Source organism: Mobula hypostoma, chromosome 6 (genome assembly GCF_963921235.1).
Source record: "Mobula hypostoma chromosome 6, sMobHyp1.1, whole genome shotgun sequence".
Taxonomy (NCBI): Eukaryota; Metazoa; Chordata; class Chondrichthyes; order Myliobatiformes; family Myliobatidae; genus Mobula; species Mobula hypostoma.
Window position 1 is genome coordinate 8,830,327 of NC_086102.1, and position 19,813 is coordinate 8,850,139.

Here is a 19,813-nt window from a genome sequence, read left to right on the forward strand (position 1 = left end):
TGCTCCTATCCCTCCTTGAAGTTACATGGTTGTACATGTTAATAACAGGGCTTTGGACACCAGAGTAGGCTGGTTGATTTCTGAGTCCTGTTTCCAGGGGATAAAGATGGACCTTCATCTCAATTCAGCTTTGTTTTCTAACCAAACACAATTCTGGCTCTGCAGTGAAAAGGTTGATCGATGCAAAGGGTCATAGAGCAATACGGCATGGATAAAGGCCCTTCATCCCACTGAATCCATGCTGATCGCAGGGACCACCCAGTTAGTCCCAAGGTCCAGTGTTTGGCCCACAACACTTCAAGTCCTGCCCCTCTGTGTAGTTATCCAAGTATTTCTTCAATGATGCTACAGACTGTAAGGTTTCGATAGCCGTTTTGTTGTGATATTGTTGTATTGCAACGTGGCAAGTCAAGGCTGTGTTGAACTTGGTGCACATGTTGAAAATGGAACAGAAGAGCACAGGAAAAGGCCTCAAGATGTTCTGGAAGATATTTCATTACTTGCTAAATTATTTGTGGTAATATTACTTCATCATCTGGGGTGGGACACCTACCACCCAGGATATGCTCTCTTCTGGGAACCCCACCACCCAGATCATGCTCTCTTCTTCCTGCTCCCATCAGAAGATACAGGAGCCTCAGGACTCACACCACCAGGTGCAGGAATTGTTATTACTGCTCAATCATCAGGCTCTTGAACCAAAGGGGATAACTTCACTTGCCCCATCATTGAAATGTTCCCACACCCTATGGACTCACTTTCAAGGACTCTGAATGTCATGTTCTTGATATTTATTGCTTATTTATTTATTATTGTTACTTTCTCTTTGTATTTGCACAGTTTGTCATCTTTTTCACAGTGGTTGAACACCCAAGTTGATGTGGTCTTTCATTCATTCTATTATGGTTATTATTTTATTATGGATTTATTGAGTATGCCCACAAGAAAATGAATCTCAGGGTTGTATATGGTGACATAGGTGTACTTGGATAATAAATTTACTTTGAACTTTGTGTTGTGAATTATACTGTATGTACTGTATTGTGCATTTTGTGTGGCGTTTCGTGGCAGTATACATGCGCAAGGTTGAATGACAAAAACTGAACTTGAACATTTGTGCCGAACACGAAGCCAAATTAAACTAAATCTCTTCTGCCTACACAAAATCCATAACCCTCCAATCCCAGCACATTCATATGTTTAAAAAGCCTCTTAAACACCTCAACCTTAACTGCTTCTGCCACTACCCTGCTCCAGGCAGTCACCATTCTCTGTGTGAATAAAACTTACATTGCTCATCAGGTTTAAACTGCTGCCTCTGACCTTAAGTACATGTTTCTCCAGAATTTGACATTTCTACCTTGGGGAAAAGGTTCTGTCTACCTTTTATGGTTTTATAAGGCGTTGGTCAGACCACACTTGGGAGTATTGCGAGCTGTTTCTGGCTCCTTATCTAAGCTGGCTGGCATTGGAGAGGGTCCAGAGAAAGTTCATGGAAATGTCCCAGGAATGGAAGGGTTAACCTATGAGGAGCATTTGATGGCTCTCAGTCTGTATTCGCTGGAGTTTAGAAGGAGGATTTTATTGAAACCTATTGAAACTTATAGAAGACAAAGACAGAATGAACATAGAGAGGATGTTTCATATAGTGGAGGAAGTTTAGGACCAGAGGGCAGACAGCCTCAGAATAGAAGGATGTCACTTTAGAACAGAGATGAGGAGGAATTTTTTTAGACACAAGGTGGCGAATCTGGGGAATTCATTGCCAGAGTCAGCAGTGGAGGCCACGTCAGTGGGTATATTTAAAGTGGAGGTTGATAAATTTTTGATTAGTAAGGCTGTCAAAAGTTACAGGGAGAAGGCAGGAGAATAAGGCTGAGAAGAATAATAAATCATCCATGATAGAACGGCACAGCACTCAATGGGCAAAATGGCCTAATTCTGCTCTGATGTCTTATGGTCTTATCTCTGATTTTAATAAGCTTATCAATTTCTCTCAGGTGACCCCTCAGAAAGCAACCCAAAAAGCATGTTCATTACATTCAGTGAACCATTGGTGAGTTAGGTGTGTGGAGCAGAGCCTGAATACTTTCAACAAATTTGAGGGAAAAGGGTACTGCATTATATTATGTTGCTGCATTTTATTCCTTCTTTTCCCAAAAACGCCGCACTCCAGACGCAGTCTACATCCATGAATGAGCATTCTGTTGTTCTCCAACCAACGGCACCTCAAGTCCTCAGCCAGGTGTGATACTATAGTGAGCATTGTACCCAAGCCTCCTCAATGGAGGAGAAGATGGCCGCACGACGCAGCGCACAGTGGCCACTCTGGTGAATGATATCTGCTATCTGTCAAGTAGGGTGCCGTGCACAATCCTGATTTGATGGACACAGACGTGACAGCATGGAGGAACATCTGGAGAAACTTCTAAAATGCCTGTTTTGCTGCTGCTGCTACTGTGTGATCCAGAATTTCTGGAGCAGAAGGCCCCGAGCCCTCGGCTTTGCTTGTTGCTCGGCGGCTGGGGTGGGGTCGAAGCGCTCGGCAAAGGATAGTGCTCGGAGAGGCTGTGTCGGAGGCTCGAAGTTTTCGGACGGACTCAGAGTCAGCTGTGGTCGGGTGCTTCCAAAGCATCAGCAGTTGTTGGCGCCTGGAGGCTTATGGCAGGGAGAATTTCTTTCTTTTGCCACCTGCTATCGGGACTATCGGGAGTCGATCAGAACTTTGAGACTTCTTTTTACCGTGCCCATGGTCTGCTCTCTATCAAATTATGGTATTGTTTTGCACTGCTGTAACTATATGTTATAATTATGTGGTTTTGTCACTGTTAGTCTTTGGTTTGTCCTTTTTTTTTGTGATATCACTCTGGAGGAACATTGTATCATTTCTTAATGCATGCATTTCCAAATGACAATAAACGAGGACTGAGTGTCCTCATAATCTAATCATCTAAAGATTAAAGACTAGCTTCGTTTATCACGCGTACACTGGAACACCCAGCGAAATGTGCCATTTTACAGCAATGACCAACAGTCCAAGATGTGCTGGGGACAGCCTGCAAGTGTCGTCGTGCGCCAACACAGCATGCCCACAACTTACTAACTCTAACTTGTACATCTTTGGAATGTGGGAGGAAACTGGAGGACACAAAGGGAGAACTTACAAACTAATTAGAGACAGCCCATGGAACATGGAACATAGAAATCTACAGCGCCTTACAGGCCCTACGGCTCACAATGTTGTGCCAACCATGTAACCTACTCTAGAAATTGCCTAGAATTACCTACCGCATAGCCCTCTACTTTTCTAAGCTCGAATTGAGCTTAGCAGCAGGAACTGAAGCACGATTGTGATAATTGGTGCTGTAAAGCATTATGCTACTGTACAGCCTGATGGTCTGATGTTCAACCATCAGACATAGGAGCAGAATTAGGCCATTGGGCCCATCGAGTCTGCTCCACCATTCCACCATGGCTGATTTATTATTCCTTTCAACCCCATTCTTCTGCCTTCTCCCCGTAACCTGTAGAGAGGAAATTTCCTATGGTGGGAGTGTCTAAGACCAGAAGAGACAGCCTCAGAATAGAGGGGCGTCCTTTTAGAATGGAGATGAGGAGGAATTTCTTCCAGAAAGTGGTGAATCTGTGGAATTCATTGCCACAGGCAGCTTTGGAGGCCAAGTCTTTATATCTATTTAAGGCAGAAGTTGATAGGTTCTTGATTGGTCAGGGAATGAAGAGATACGGAAGGGGTGGGGGTGGAGGAGGCAGGAGATTGGGGCTGAGAGTTAAAATGAATCAGCCATGATGAAATGGCAGAGCCAACTCGTTGGGCCAAATAGTCTAGTTCTGCTCCTATACTTTATGGTCTTATGGTAACTTTTGACACCTTTACTAATCAAGAACCCATCAACCTCCACTTTAAATTTACCCAATGACTTGGCCCCAACAGCTGTCTGTGACAATGAATTCCACAGGTTCACCACACTCTGGTTAAAGACATTCTTCCTCATCTATATTCTAAAGGGATACATTTTATTCTCAGGCTGTGTCCTCTGGTCTTAAGACCAGGGTCCGGGATATTTCTGATCGCGTCCAAGATATCCTAAAGTGGGAGGGTGAGGAGCCAGAGGTCGTGGTACATATAGGTACCAATGACATAGGTAGGAAAAGGGAAGAGGTCCTGAAAGGAGAATATAGGGAGTTAGGAAGGGAGTTGAGAAAAAGAACTACAAAGGTAATAATCTCAGGATTACTGCCTGTGCTACACAACAGTGAGAGTAGGAATGCAATGAGGTGGAGGATAAATGCGTGGCTGAGGGATTGGAGCAGGGGGCAGGGATTCAAGTTTTTGGATCATTGGGACTTCTTTTGGCACAGGTGTGACCTGTACAAAAAGGACGGGTTACACTTGAATCCAAGGGAGACCAATATCCTGGCGGGGAGATTTGCCAGGGCTACTGAGGTGACTTTAAACTAGAATGGTTGGGGGGTGGGAATCAAATTAAAGAGATTAGGAGAGAGGAGGTTAGTTCACAACAGGGGGATGGGAACAAGTACAGAGAGACAGAGGGGTGTAAAATGAGGGGAGAAGCAAAAAGTAGTAGGGTGAAAAGTAAAAGTAGTAGGCTGGCAAATCCAGGGCAAAAATCAAAAAGGGCCACTTTTCAACATAATTGTATAAGGGCTAAGAGAGTTGTAAAAGCAAGCCTGAAGGCTTTGTGTGTCAATGCAAGGAGCATTCGTAACAAGGTGGATGAATTAAAAGTGCAGATTGTTATTAATGATTATGATATAGTTGGGATCACAGAGACATGGCTCCAGGGTGACCAAGGATGGGAGCTCAACATTCAGGGATATTCAATATTCAGGAGGGAGAGACATGAAAGAAAAGGAGGTGGGGTAGCATTGCTGGTTAGAGAGGAGATTAACACAATAGAAAGGAAGGACATTAGCTGGGAGGATGTGGAATCGATATGGGTAAAGCTGCATAACACTAAGGGGCAGAAAACGCTGGTGGGAGTTGTGTACAGGCCACCTAACAGTAGTAGTGAGGTTGGGGATGGCATTAACCAGGAAATTAGAAATGCATGCAATAAAGGAACAGCAGTTATAATGGGTGACTTCAATCTACATATAGATTGGGTGAACCAAATTGGTAAGGGTGCTGAGGAAGAGGATTTCTTGGAATGTATGCGGGATGGTTTTTTGAACCAACATGTCGAGGAACCAACTAGAGAGCAGGCTATTCTAGACTGGGTATTGAGCAATGAGGAAGGGTTAATTAGCAATCCTGTCGTGAGAGGCCCCTTGGGTAAGAGTGACCATAATATGGTGGAATTCTTCATTAAGATGGAGAGTGACATAGTTAATTCAGAAACAAAGGTTCTGAACTTAAAGAAGGGTAACTTTGAAGGTATGAGACGTGAATTAGCTAAGATAGACTGGCAAATGATACTTAAAAGGTTGACGGTGGATATACAATGGCAAGCATTTAAAGATCACATGGATGAACTACAACAATTGTTCATCCCAGTTTGGCAAAAGAATAAATCAGGGAAGGTAGTGCACCCGTGGCTGACAAGGGAAATTAGGGATAGTATCAATTCCAAAGAAGAAGCACACAAATTAGCCAGAAAAAGCAGCTCACCTGAGGACTGGGAGAAATCAGAGTCCAGCAGAGGAGGACAAAGGGCTTAATTAGGAAAGGGAAAAAAGATTATGAGAGAAAACTGGCAGGGAACATAAAAACTGACTGTATAAGCTTTTATAGATATGTGAAAAGAAAAAGATTGGTTAAGACAAATGTAGGTCCCCGACAGACAGAAACAGGTGAATTGATTATGGGGAACAAAGACATGGCAGACCAATTGAATAACTACTTTGGTTCTGTCTTCACTAAGGAGGACATAAATAATCTTCCGGAAATAGTAGGGGACAGAGGGTCTAGTGAGATGGAGGAACTGAGGGAAATACATGTTAGTAGGGAAGTGGTGTTAGGTAAATTGAAGGGATTAAAGGCAGATAAATCGCCAGGGCCAGATGGCCTGCATCCCAGAGTGCTTAAGGAAGTAGCCCAAGAAATAGTGGATGCAATAGTGATAATTTTTCAAAACTCGTTAGATTCTGGACTAGTTCCTGAGAATTGGAGGGTGGCTAATGTAACCCCACTTTTTAAAGAAGGAGGGAGAGAGAAACCAGGGAATTAGAGACTGGTTAGCCTAACATTGGTGGTGGGGAAAATGCTAGAGTCAGTTATCAAAGATGAGATAACAGCACATTTGGAAAGCGGTGAAATGATCGGACAAAGTCAGCATGGATTTGTGAAAAGAAAATCATGTCTGACGAATCTTATAGAATTTTTTGAGGATGTAACTAGTAGAGTGGATAGGGGAGAACCAGTAGATGTGGTATATTTGGATTTTCAAAAGGCTTTTGACAAGGTCCCACACAGGAGATTAGTGTGCAAACTTAAAGCACACGGTATTGGGGGTAAGGTATTGATGTGGATAGAGAATTGGTTGGCAGACAGGAAGCAAACAGTGGGAATAAATGGGACCTTTTTAGAATGGCAGCCAGTGACTAGTGGGGTACCGCAAGGCTCAGTGCTGGGACCCCAGTTGTTTACAATATATATCAATGACTTAGACGAGGGAATTAAATGCAGCATCTCCAAGTTTGCGGATGACACGAAGCTGGGCGGCAGTGTTAGCTGTGAGGAGGATGCTAAGAGGATGCAGGGTGACTTGGATAGGTTAGGTGAGTGGGCAAATTCATGGCAGATGCAATTTAATGTGGATAAATGTGAGGTTATCCACTTTGGTGGCAAAAACAGGAAAACAGATTATTATCTGAATGGTGGCCGATTAGGAAAAGGGGAGGTGCAACGAGACCTGGGTGTCATCATACACCAGTCATTGAAAGTGGGCATGCAGGTACAGTAGGCGGTGAAAAAGGCAAATGGTATGCTGGCATTCATAGCAAGAGGATTCGAGAACTGGAGCAGGGAGGTACTACTGCAGTAGTATAAGGCCCTGGAGTATTGTGTGCAGTTTTGGTCCCCTAATCTGAGGAAAGATATTTTTGTCATGGAGGGAGTACAAAGAAGGTTCACCAGATTGATTCCTGGGATGGCAGGACTTTCATATGATGAAAGACTGGATGAACTGGGCTTATACTCTCTGGAATTTAGAAGATTGAGGGGGGATCTTATTGAAACGTATAAAATCCTAAAGGGATTGGACAGGCTAGATGCAGGAAGATTGTTCCCGATGTTGGGGAAGTCCAGAACGTGGGGTCACAGTTTGAGGATAAAGGGGAAGCCTTTTAGGACCGGGATTAGGAAAAACTTCTTCTCACAGAGAGTGGTGAATCTGTGGAATTCTCTGCCACAGGAAACAGTTGAGGCCAGTTCATTGGCTATATTTAAGAGGTAGTTAGATATGGCCCTTGTGGCTAAAGGGATCAGGGGTATGGAGGGAAGGCTGGTACAGGGTTCTGAGGTGGATGATCAGCCATGATCATACTGAATGGCGGTGCAGGCTCGAAGGGCCGAATGGCCTACTCCTGCACCTATTTTCTATGTTTCTATGACTCCCCCACTATTGGAAACATCCTCTCCATATCCACACTATGCTGGGCTTTCAATATACAATAGGTCTCAATGAGATCCACCCCCACCCCATTCTTCTAAACTCCAGTGAGTACAGGCCCAGCGTGACCAAATACTCCAAATAAGTTAATCCCTTCATTCCTGCTTGTTCACACAGGGATGCATGCTTTACAGTATCAATCATCTGAAGTAGCCACCTGCAATCAGTACCCTGGCCAAAGCTCCCTTCAACTCTTCTATATCCACCAATCAGTACGCTTCTCACAGCACAGACGGCATAGAAGCATAGTGGCCCGCTTAATAGTTTACAACGTCAATAAGACCATAAGACACAGGAGAAGTCGGCCATTTGGCCCATCGAGTCTTTTCCGCCATTTTATCATGAGCTGATCCATTCTCCCATTTAGTTCCACTCCCCCACCTTCTCACCATAACCTTTGATGCCCTGGCTACTCAGATACCTATCAATCTCTGCCTTAAATACACCCAATGACTTGGCCTCCACTGCTGCCCGTGGCAACAAATTCCATAGATTCACCACCCTCTGACTAAAAATATTTCTTCGCATTTCTGTTCTGAATGGGCGCCCTTCAATCCTAAGTCATGCCCTCTCGTACTAGGCTCCCTCATCATGGGAAACAACTTTGCCACATCCACTCTGTCCATGCCTTTCAACACTCGAAATGTTTCTATGAGGTCTCCCCCATTCTTCTAAACGCCAAGGAATACAGTCCAAGAGTGGGCAAACATTCCTCATACGTTAACCCTCTCATTCCCCGAATCATTCTAGTGAATCTTCTCTGTACCTTCTCCAATGTCAGCACATCCTTTCTTAGATAAGGAGACCAAAACTGCCCACAGTACTCCAAGTGAGGTCTCACCAGCGCCTTATACAGTCTCAACATCACATCCCTGCTCCTATACTCTATTCCTCTGGAAATGAATGCCAATATTGCATTCGCCTTCTTCACTACCGACTCAATCTGAGTTCAATTTCCACTACTACCTATAATTAGTTTGCACATTCTCCCTGTGATCGCCTGTTTCCTCCGGGTGTTCTTGTTCCCTCCCAGATTCCAAAGTGAGCTGTAGGCATGTCTTTTTTGTGTCAGAAGCATGGCGACACTTCTGGGCTGCCTTACACATCCCAGCTTGTGTTGGACATTGGTGCTAATAATGCATTTCACTGTAGGTTTTTATGTACATGTGACAAATAAAGCTAACCTTTAAGGTCTTACAGACACAAGAGGCTGCAAATCCTGGACTCTGAAGCAACAAACAAGAGCAGTTAAGCAGGATCCATGAGGGAAAGAAATAGTTAATGTTTCGGCTCCAAACCTGAATCCAGGAAAAGATCTTTATTCGTGGAATTAAGGAACTTAAAGAGCATTTCATTTCAAGCTCAATCTAGTTTCCAATGAGATCAGAGTTGCACTGTTGTTTGGCTGATGCTTTTGGACATTATCTTGTGGCAGATCTGTGAACAGATGTAAGATCGGGGTTCAATTCCCTGCTGCTGTTTGTAAGGTTCTCCCAGTGACTGTGTGGGTTTCTTCCGGGCACTCCGGTTTCCTCCCACATCTTGAAATCGTATGGGTTATGGTTACTAAGTTTTGCCTGCTATGTTGGCGCTGGAAGCAAGGCAACACTTGCGGGCCACCCCTAGAAAACTCGGACGGTGGTGATTGTTGGTGCAAATGACGCATTCCACTGTTTGTTTCGATGTACATGTGACAAATAAAACTAATCTTTTTTAGACAGAGAAAGATGTTAAGGTGATAGAGGATGTACTCTCTTCACTAAAATATAAATCAAAGTTTATTTTGCTGGCCATTCCTTTTAACTGTTATAACCAAAATATTGCAACTTGAACACTCAAGGTGTTGTCAGAGGGAATGCTGCTCTTCCGTTATTTAATGCTTCCAATGTGAGGCCAACCAAAGAGAGCAGGTTCCTTAGTTCCATCCCACCTCTCCTCATTTCCCTATAGTCTAGCACTTTATTCTCTCAGACATGCCTATTAACTCTCCTGTAGTTTGTTTGGCACTAAGCAGTCATAATGGGCGGCACGATAGCGTAAGGGTTAGCGCAATACTTTACAGTGCCAGCTGGTCGGGATTCAACTCCTGCTGCTGCCTGTAAGGACTGTGAATGTTCTCCTCTTGACCATGTGGGTCTCCCCCTAAGCCATATGAGTTAGGGTTAGTACGGCGTGGGCTGCCCCTGAACATCCTCGGGCTGCACTGATCATTGATGCGAAACAGCATACTTCACAGTATAGTTTAATGTTTCCATGAGGCATACGAGCAGAATTAGTCCATTTAGCCCGTCGAGTCTGCTTCGTCATTCCACCATGGCTGATTTATTATCCTTCTCAACCCCATTTTCCTACCTTCTCCCTGTAACTTTGATGCCCTGATTAAACAAGAACATCAATCTCCATTTTAAATATCCCCAATGACTTGGCTTCCACAGCCATTTGTGACAATGAATTCCACAGATTCCTCCTCATCTCTGTTCTAAATGGATGCCCCTTTATTCTGAGGCTGTGCCTCCGGTCCTAGACTCCTCCACTATGTGAAACATCCTCTCCATATCCACTCTATCGAGGTCTTTCGTATTCAATAGGGTTTAATGAGATCCCCCTCATTCTCCCAAACAAGTCCAGAGCCATCAAATGCTCCTTTAAAACATCCTATTCCTGGAAAAATTCTTGTGAACCTCCTCTGGATTCTCTCTAACGCCAGTACATCTTTTCTTAGGTAAGAGGCTCAAAACTGCTCACAATACTCCCAGTGTGATCTGACCAATGCCTTATAAAGCCTCAGCATTACATCTTTGCTTTTACGTTCTAGTCCTTTTGAAGTGAATACTAAGATTGCATTTGTCTTCCTTACCACTGACTCAACCTGTAAGTGAACCTTTAGAGAATCCTGCATGAGGACTCCCAAGCCACTTTGTACCTGATTTTTGAAAAGTCTCCCCATTTAGAAAATAGTCTATGCCTTTATTCCTTTGGTAAAGTGCATGAGCACACACTTCCCTACACTATATTCCATCTGCCACTTCTTTGCCCATTCTCCTAATCTGTCTAAGTTCTTCTGCAGACTGCCTGCTCCCTCAACACCATCTCCACCTATCTTTGTGTCACTTACAAACTTGGCCCCAAAGCCATCAATCATCATCATAATCATTGAAATAATACATAAAAGTGGTCCCAACACCAACCCCTATGGAACACCGCTAGTCACTGGCAGCTAACCAGAAAAGGCCCCCTTTAATCCCACTCTTTGTCTCCTGCCAATCAGCCAATGTTCAACCCATGCTAGTATCTTTCTTGTAATACCACTGGCTCCTAACTTGTTAAGCAGCCTCAAGGGTGGCACCTTGTCAAAGGCTTTCTGAAAATCCAAGTAAACAACATCTACTGACTCTCCTTCTGCTTGTTATTTCCTCAAAGAATTCTAAAATGTTTCAGTGTACATGTGACAAAGCTAATCTCATCCACAGCTGCTAACTAACCCCATCAGCATGCCTTTGGAATGTCGGAGGAAATTAGAGAAACTGGGACATGAGAGACCGCAGATGCAGGAATCTGCAGTAATAAATAATCTGCCGGAGGAACTCAGCTGGTCGAGGAGCATCTGGGAGGGAAAGGAATTATCGATCTTTCAGACTGGAACCGTGCATTAGTGCCCCCCCAGCCTTAAACAGATGCTGTTTCACCCAGCTGAGTTCCTCCAGCAGTCTGATTTTGTTGCTGGTGCAAAATGGTCTGCGCAATTTCTCCACTCTGCTTGACAACTGAAAAGACTATTGTTATGTCTTTCTGTTATCGTGAGGATGTAAAAAGCTTGAGATGGATGCAAAGATATACCAGGATGCTGCCTAGATTACAGAGCATGTATTATGCAAACAGGTTAACAAGCTAGTGCTTTTCTCTTTGGAGTGAAGAAGGATGAGAGGTAGCTTGATAGAGATGTACTAGATGGTGAAGTGGACAGCCAGAAATTTTTTCCCAGAGCAGAAAAAGGCTAATACCAGCAGGCATAATTTTGCGATGATTAGAGGAAAGTACAAGGGAGATGTCACAGATTTTTACACAGTGGTCAGTGCGTGGAACGCACTGCCAGGGGTGGTGGTAGAGGGAGATACATTAGGGATATTTAAGTCTCTTATGGATAATAGAAAACTGGAGGACTATGTAAGAGGGGTTAGATTGATCTGTCAAGGCAACATTGTGGCCTTAAGGACCTGTACTGTGCTGTATTGTTCTATGTTCTATGAGCCCTGTGTGGTCACAGGGAGAAGAAACAAGCTTGATAACGATAGCATCTGAGATCAGGACCACTGAAGCTGCAGGCAGCACCACTTGTTGCAGTCTTCTTCCAGATGAAGTGCTAAATGACTCTGGACTTTAAAGTCATAATGCAATAGTTGAGTTCTCATCGGGTTTCCTGAACAGTACACTTCCTTCAACCAATCTCAAAGGCAGCTTGTAAATCTTTGCAATCAGAAAAGTAATTGCAGGGCATTCCCTATTATATCACTGACTGAAGGGTAAATTGTGGTTGCTAAATGCTTGGGGTATTCTGATGTTGTGAAAAGCACTTCATGAATGCGTATCTCCCTAGGGAACATTGACAGAGGCCACAGGTACTCAGTCCCTTGTACCTACAATGAGCAGACAGATGGTGATGATTCCAAAGCTGAGAAAAATACGTATTTGTACCAGTAAGATTGACAGGCTTCAGCAGTAGAGATACCTAAACTCCTGCTTGTATATAGACTTTGTGCTCATTACAAACCTTACTGAAGATGAATAAGCGGATACAGGAGCAGAAAAAGAAATGAGAACACATTAGATTATGGGGAGGATTAAGAATGATCTGTTCTGGAGGAGGGATGCTATTGACCATGTTCCCCTCCACCCCACCTTCTGAAATCAGTTCTTGAGCCGAACAATTAAACATTTACTTCACTCAATCTGGAAACTTACGGCTCAAATCAGAGATAGAAGAATTACAGACCATGACGACAGATTCCGGTTTAGAGCATTAAGAGTATAACACGTACCGTCATCTAACAGCAATAATGAACCCATAAATCGTGCACTGAAGCTTTTGCTCTTAAACCATCCTGTAAACCCCACAAATGGAACATGGGAAACACAAAAGTCAGTTTAGGAGAGCAGATGATAGGGTTTTTTTTTTCCAAAGCATGTTCCCAGAACATTCAGTCCTTTCCAGCAGCTTCCAACTTTTTGATGACTCTATTCAGTGCAGATTGATAAAGAGTGCATTGCAGGCAACTGCACACTACACTATTTATTCCAAATTGCTTGACTGAGGGTGGGGGAGGATAAAATAGAGCAAGTGAGTTGGAATATAAAGAGTGAGTTGGTATAGGAAAAATGGGGAGAAAATTAAAACAGTAAACCCTTAACTTCTGCCATTTGTAAATATACAATCTAACCTCATTGATATAGTATTTATTTGTCATCAGAAGACCATCAAACATAGGAGCAAAATTAGGCGATTCAGCCCAGTGAGTCTACTTCATCATGGCTGATCTATTACTCCTCTCAACCCTACTCTCCTGCCTTTTCCCTGTAACTTTTGACAACTTTACTAATCAAGAACATATCAAACTCCACTTTAAATATAATGACTTGGCATCTTCTGCAGTCTGCGGCAATAAATTCTCTATCCCTGTATCTAATTCCATCTCATCTCTATTGTAAAACGATGTCCTTTTATTCTGAGGCTGTGCTCGCTGGTCCGAGACTCCCCCACTATCAGAAACATCCTCTCCTTTTCAACATTTGATTGGTTTCAATGAGATTCTATGCCCCTCCCCATTCTTCTTAACTCCAAAGAGTACAGGCCCAGAGTCATCAAATGCTTCTCTTATATTAACCTAGTATCATCCTTGTGAACCTCTGCTGGACCTTCTCCAATGCCAGCACATCCTTTCTGAGAAATCTCCATCATATTGTCTCTGTAGTCCCACTATGGCAATGACAAGACTAAGAAATTAACAATTCCTTCGCTAATGAGCCAACCAAACTTGACTCTACAGATAACTCCCCAAGTAACAACTACTTCATCTTTCTAAAGTTTGAAAGTGCTGAGGAAGAAGATAAAATGGACCCTTTGTGCTCAGGTATACTGCTGCTTGTGAAGTATTATCTGCCTTAGTAACAGCCTGGAGGTTGGTGTTTCTACTGTGGGCATGCAACTTCCTACTTTGAAGGGATTCTGCGTAAAACTCCTAGTGAATACAGGCCTCATTCAGCTCTGTAAATTCCTCCTGCAAGGCAATCTCCCAGTGTTAGTGGGGAATGGACAGTCATTTACATTTTTCAGGATTTGTGGCCACAGTCATCATTTGGGGAGCCCAGCACCATTCTTCGGTGACCCAGAAGTTAAGGGTTTACTGACAGTAGGGGGAATGAGATGAGAAAAAGGGAGAAGTGAGAGGTGAGGGATAGAAAGAACATAATAAAAAGGAAGGAAAAATGAAAAGGGACAGTGTCAGAGAGAAGAAATGAACTAGGGAAAAAAATAAAAGAGGGACCAGAAGGAAGAAGGAAGATAAGCTGGGGGAGACAGATCAGTGAACGTTATCGCGGTAACATGCACGATGCTGGGTTCAAAATTGCCATAATATGCGAGAGCAGGCAGCATTCAATCACAGAGAATGAAATATAAAAGGGAGTTGAGTACCTTAAAGAAACCCGCCTCAGGACCATGTCTGTCATATACATTCCTGGCTTTACCTATAGCCATGATTATAGCTTGCATGGTTGGGGTCAGCATGACCTGCCAACAAGGGGGTTGTAGTTGAAAAGTCAGATTATGGATAAATCTATTCAAAACACATGAATTGGCAACACTTTTAAATGTTTTTTATTATTTTTTAAATGAAAAATAATATTTACAACGAGTATGAGATAAAAAGCCGATTCATAAATCTTAAAATAATTAACATAAGCAGTGAATAAGCAATGGATTTTGTATGCCTTGTATATTAAAAAATAATATGCCAATTAAAATGTTACATGCACAAAAAACACAAGGAAACTGATGTGATTTCAGCTGCTGTCGAAATGGTTAAAAGGTCGGCAGGGAAGGGACAAGCGGATGGTTATCACAACATGCTCCCAGTCATGCGGTCCACAAGCACCCAGCCATTCACTGAACGAAGTTCGCTCCCTCATGCGTTTAAGCTATCAGTACATCTTATGCCGATTGCTAGCTGAGGGATAAACACTAATGCATCGCCAGAGGTCGATCAACCCATCCTCTGGAGGCGATGATCTTTCATTGTGAATAACGACCACCCCATCTTGTTCTTTCTCCATAGTTGTAGTTTTCCTTTCTGTTAATTATATCTCCAACTCTCTGATTCTACTATTGTTGACACAGACATCATGTTCTGAAGAGCCTGTACTGTTTTATGTTCAAAACAGTGCGTTCACAGTATATACCTAACATTTGTAGCATCCAAAAATGGTCATTTGCATGTGTCAGATTCCGTCTTCCAACTTTACCTTTACCTTTTCCATCTCTCACCTCCCAGCTTCTCACTTCATCCCTTCCTTCCCCCACTCATCCACCTCCTTGGCTTCACCTGTTACCTGCTAGATTGTACTTTTTCCACAAAATAATCTGCAGATGCTGGGGTTTGTGAGTGTTGCTTGTACTCTTTCCTCTTCCCCCACCTTCTCATGTTTGCTTCTTTCCACTTTCTTTCTAGTCCTGATGAAGGTTCTCTGCCTGAAACATCGACTATTTATTCCCCTCCATAGATGATGTCTGACCTGCTGAGTTCTTCCAGCATTTTGTGCGTATTGCTTTGGCCTATAAGTGTTTTTATTTTGTGCAGCATGTCTCAAATGCTTATTTAAGAATAAAAACTCCATAAACTTTTCTAATCCAATCTCTCACCTCGGATTAAAGGGGGAAGAAGTATTGTCAAAAGGTGTACAGAACAGTGAAATCCTGGAATTATCTTCACTCTCTGGATATCCTTCTTCTCTCTAGTGTAGTGGTTGCCAGGGTGTGGTGCTGTAGGGAGCATTTGAGGCATCTTTGCTTCTGGGATCCCTCTTCCTTAATCAGCCTCAATAACTACTGTGTAGTAAGGAAGCGAACTGATTAGTGTAACACCATCACAGTGCCAGTGACCTCGGTTCAATTCCAACCCCTGCTTGTAAGGAGTTTATAAGTTTTCCCCATGACCGTATGGATCTCCTCCGGGTGCTCTGGTTCCCTCACACATTCCAAAGATATATGGGTTAGTGGGTTAACGGGTCACATGGGTATAATTGGACCGTGCGGACTTATTGGACCAGACGGGCCCGTTACTATGCTGTATCTCTAAATAAAATTAAAACCATAAATAAAGTCATGGCTTTTCTCTTTTCAGCAAAGGAGGATGAGAGGTGAGTTGAGAGGGAAATAGATCAGTCATGATCAAATGGCAGAGCAAACACAATGGGCCGAATGGCCTAATTCTGCTCCAAGTGTCTTATGGTCTTGATAGAGCTGTACAAGATAGTAAGAGGCATAGATTAAGTGGACAGCCAGATACTATCTCCCAGTACAGAAATGGCTAATACGAGGGGGTGTAATTTTAAGTTGACTGGAGGGAAGTATAGGGGAATGTCAGAGGTACAGAGGTTGGTGGGTGTGTGGGACACACTGGCAGGTGGACATATGGAGGATAGAAATGTGGAGGGCTATGAAGCAGGGAAGGGCATATTGATCTTGCAGTAGGTTAAAGGGCCAAAGGGCCTGTACTATGCTGTAATAATTCTATGCTATATGATGCAGGTGGTCTATGTGACCAGGGAGACATCATGGCCCACAGCTGGAGTGCCCTTTAAGTAAGGAATGGCTGGGATCAGCCACAGAAAGCCTTTGTGGGATCAGGGTTAAAGCTGTAACAGTACTGAGATGAATTGCAAAGTGATGGGTTGCCATTACTCAACCAAGACCTAGAGAGAGGAATGTGAGGCTAATTCAAAATAGGCAGGTGCTTCAATGGTATCCCTCCTACCTCCATCACTGCACACTGGGAGATAATGGGCAGGTAATGGAATCTCTCCCACCTTCACTGCACACTGGGAGATAATGGGCAGATTGTGGATAGATATTTCAATGGAATCTCTCCCTCCTTCACTGCACACTGGGAGATAATGGGCAGATTGTGGATAGATATTTCAATGGAATCTCTCCCTCCTTCACTGCACACTGGGAGATAATGGGCAGATTGTGGATAGATATTTCAATGGAATCTCTCCCTCCTTCACTGCACACTGGGAGATAATGGGCAGATTGTGGATAGATATTTCAATGGAATCTCTCTCTCCTTCACTGCACACTGGGAGATAATGGGCAGGTAATGGATAATTATTTCAATGGAATCTCTCCCATCTCCTACACCGCACACTAGGAGATAATAACCGTTTGGACATATCATTGGCACAGTTGCAAAGATAAAAACACATGATTTGTCTGAAAATGTCCATTAAAACCCCTCTCATGCTAAAATAATGAGACTACCTAAGCCAATAAAAGCCAGACAATTCCATGTGTTCCCAAAAATTATAAGAAGGCATATTCTGCAATGCCTGCTTATAATTTGAACTAAATTCTATTGTATTTCTTTATTTTTTCCTGTAAATCCTGCAAGGGAATAAATCTCAGAGAAGTATACTGCAATATACATGTACTTTGACCATAAACACTATGAATTCTGATAACGTCACGTGTCAGGGTACAGCATGAGAGTATGCTGTGGCCTTTACCTCATTCTGTAACCTATACAGAGTTCTAATTTGCACCTTACCCTTACCCTGCACAGCATAATGTGCTCTCTTACCCCACTCACCACAATTGCCTACATTTATTGTGTTACCAGCCTTCTGCGCTGCTCTGCCTTGCCTGTGTGTGACTGCACAGGGTGCACAGCCATGACTGCCAGATACACAATGCCTGGTGTACCCTGCACCACATGCTGCCCATCCTGCCTTGTGTACCCTGCTTACAGTCCAGCTGCATCATCAACTTGTATACTGTGGAAACTGTACATAGTCTGGGGCCTCATTGTGCAATCTGTACATAGTGTAGCCTGTTTTGTAGAACACGTACATGGCCTAGCTTACTTTGTACAGTCTTTACACAGTCCAGCTTTCACTGTACAGTTCAAACATGGTCCCACTTGCATTGTTCGGTCTATACATGGTCCAGCCTGCATTGTACAGTCTTTACACAGTCCAGCTTGCATTGTACAGTACATACATGGCTCAGCTTGCATTGTACAGTCTATAAGTGGTCCAGCCTACATTGTTCAGTCTATACACAGTTCAGCTTGTATTATTCAGTCCATAAACAGTCCAACCTACACTGGTCTGTCTACATAGTCCAGCCTGAACTCATCTGTCTATACACAGTCTAACTTGTCCCTACAACATAAGGTAGTCCCATATTATACAGTAGCTATACAGCACAGTCTGTCTATACATGGTCCAGCCTGTATTGGTTTGTCTATGCATGGTTCAGCTTGTATTGTTCAGTTTATACATGTACCAGCCTGCATTGTGCAGTCTAAACATGGTCCAGCCTGTATTGTTCAGTCTATACACGGTCCAGCCTGTATTGTACAGTCTTTACATGGACCTGCCTGTATTGTTCAGTCAATACATGGTCAAGCCTACATTTTGTACTGTCCGGCCTGCTTGCATAGTCTTACCCAATGCACCCTACTACACCTGCTCTGGAATAATACAACGTGCACTCTTTATCGTATGCTATGGTTATTTGAAATTATGCTGATGGAGCTGCCAGCTCTCCTACATACAGCAGTGCATAAAACATGCCCATTAGGGAGTGCCATGCATTACGTAGCCACATGCTGTCCGTCCAGGCACTGGGTAGGTACCTCGTCATCATAACCGCCTTCCTCTGATTCTATGACCAACCTTCCTATATGAGGAATCTCCACCTCAACCACACGCTGGCTGGGGCCTGGTTTGAGGGAAGCTTTGGCAGAGCCCTACAAGAAAAGGCCAAGGACACACAAGGAAGTGAAGGGCGGTGCAGGTAAAGGGAGAAAAAGGGTGGCAAAGAACAGTAATTAATCAGTAAAGGGTTAACTCCATTTTAGACCACGAGACATAGGAGCAGAATTAGGCCATTCAGCTCGTCGAGTCTGTTCCACCATTCCATCACGGCTGATATATTATCCCCTCTCAACCCCATTCTTCTGCCCTCTCCCTGCAACCTTTGACGCTCTTTAACCTTCCCCAAGCACAAGATGCTGGAACATGAAGCAAAAAGAATACTCCCTGATTTGCTCCATAATTTTATTTTTCCCCTGGTTAAGTCTACGCCACTATCAAGCTGCTTATCTTGCTCAAGTACACTGCCAATGCTCTGCCCTGACGTGCAATCAAGGTAGAAGTATTAACGAGGTGTTTCACTGCCAAGGGATCACAGCCATGTCAGACCCCTATTGCAACTCATGTACTGACCAGCGAGGTGCTGAACTGCATCCCAGCACATCACTCAACTGACCTGACCTGATAGATCCAGCACACACTACAAGCCTTCTGGTCTGCCAAACAGCTGGTATCAAACCGTATTGGTCTCTGCCATTCCTTTGGGTTCATCAGATGCATGGAGAGGAAGAGCTTGCTCTCCATATCGTACTGTCCAGGCTTGCATATCTAGATAGCTAGGATGTAATATCCATGGTCAACTCTGACCGACGGAGGCCTCAGAGACAGAGAATATCTCCCTCAAAGTGCACTGTGTGGCCTAATCTACTTACTATATACACAAGCAATTCTGCAGATGCTGAAAATCCAGAGCAACATATACAAAAAATGCTGGAGAACTCAGCAAGTCAAGCAGCACCTATGGGGAGGAACAAACTGCCGATGTTTCAAGCTGAGATCGTGACAGTGGAGAGTTTATTCCTGATAAAGGGTTCGGCCTGATACGTTAGCTGTTTATCCCCGACCTGCTGAGTTCCTCCAGCATTTTTATGTGTGCCAATCTACTTGTTTATATCCCATGGCCTGGTTTGATGAACAGAAACAGTGATTTATTTGCTCATGTGAGGTAGATGGCAAATGATCAACAGAAACCCACTGACCACGACAAAACAATGAACCGAAAATGGTTGAAT

General features: G+C 43.5%; 1 protein-coding gene across 4 annotated transcripts in view; it reads right to left on the reverse strand.

Moving 5' to 3' along the window:
• The window catches only part of usp25 (ubiquitin specific peptidase 25), a 243,587-nt gene that overhangs the window by 62,078 nt on the left and 161,696 nt on the right, over positions 1-19,813 (reverse strand). Inside the window, exons 19-20 of one of the 4 annotated variants that reach the window (XM_063050256.1) lie at positions 18,563-18,676; positions 14,341-14,436 (exon numbers count right to left, since the gene is read on the reverse strand). The exons of 1 other annotated variant lie outside the window; for it this stretch is intronic. In XM_063050256.1, coding sequence (XP_062906326.1) covers positions 14,341-14,436; positions 18,563-18,676 — 210 coding nt within the window. The remainder of the gene's footprint in view (positions 1-14,340; positions 14,437-18,562; positions 18,677-19,813) is intronic. 2 more of the 4 variants (XM_063050258.1, XM_063050257.1) reach the window with 2 other exon arrangements.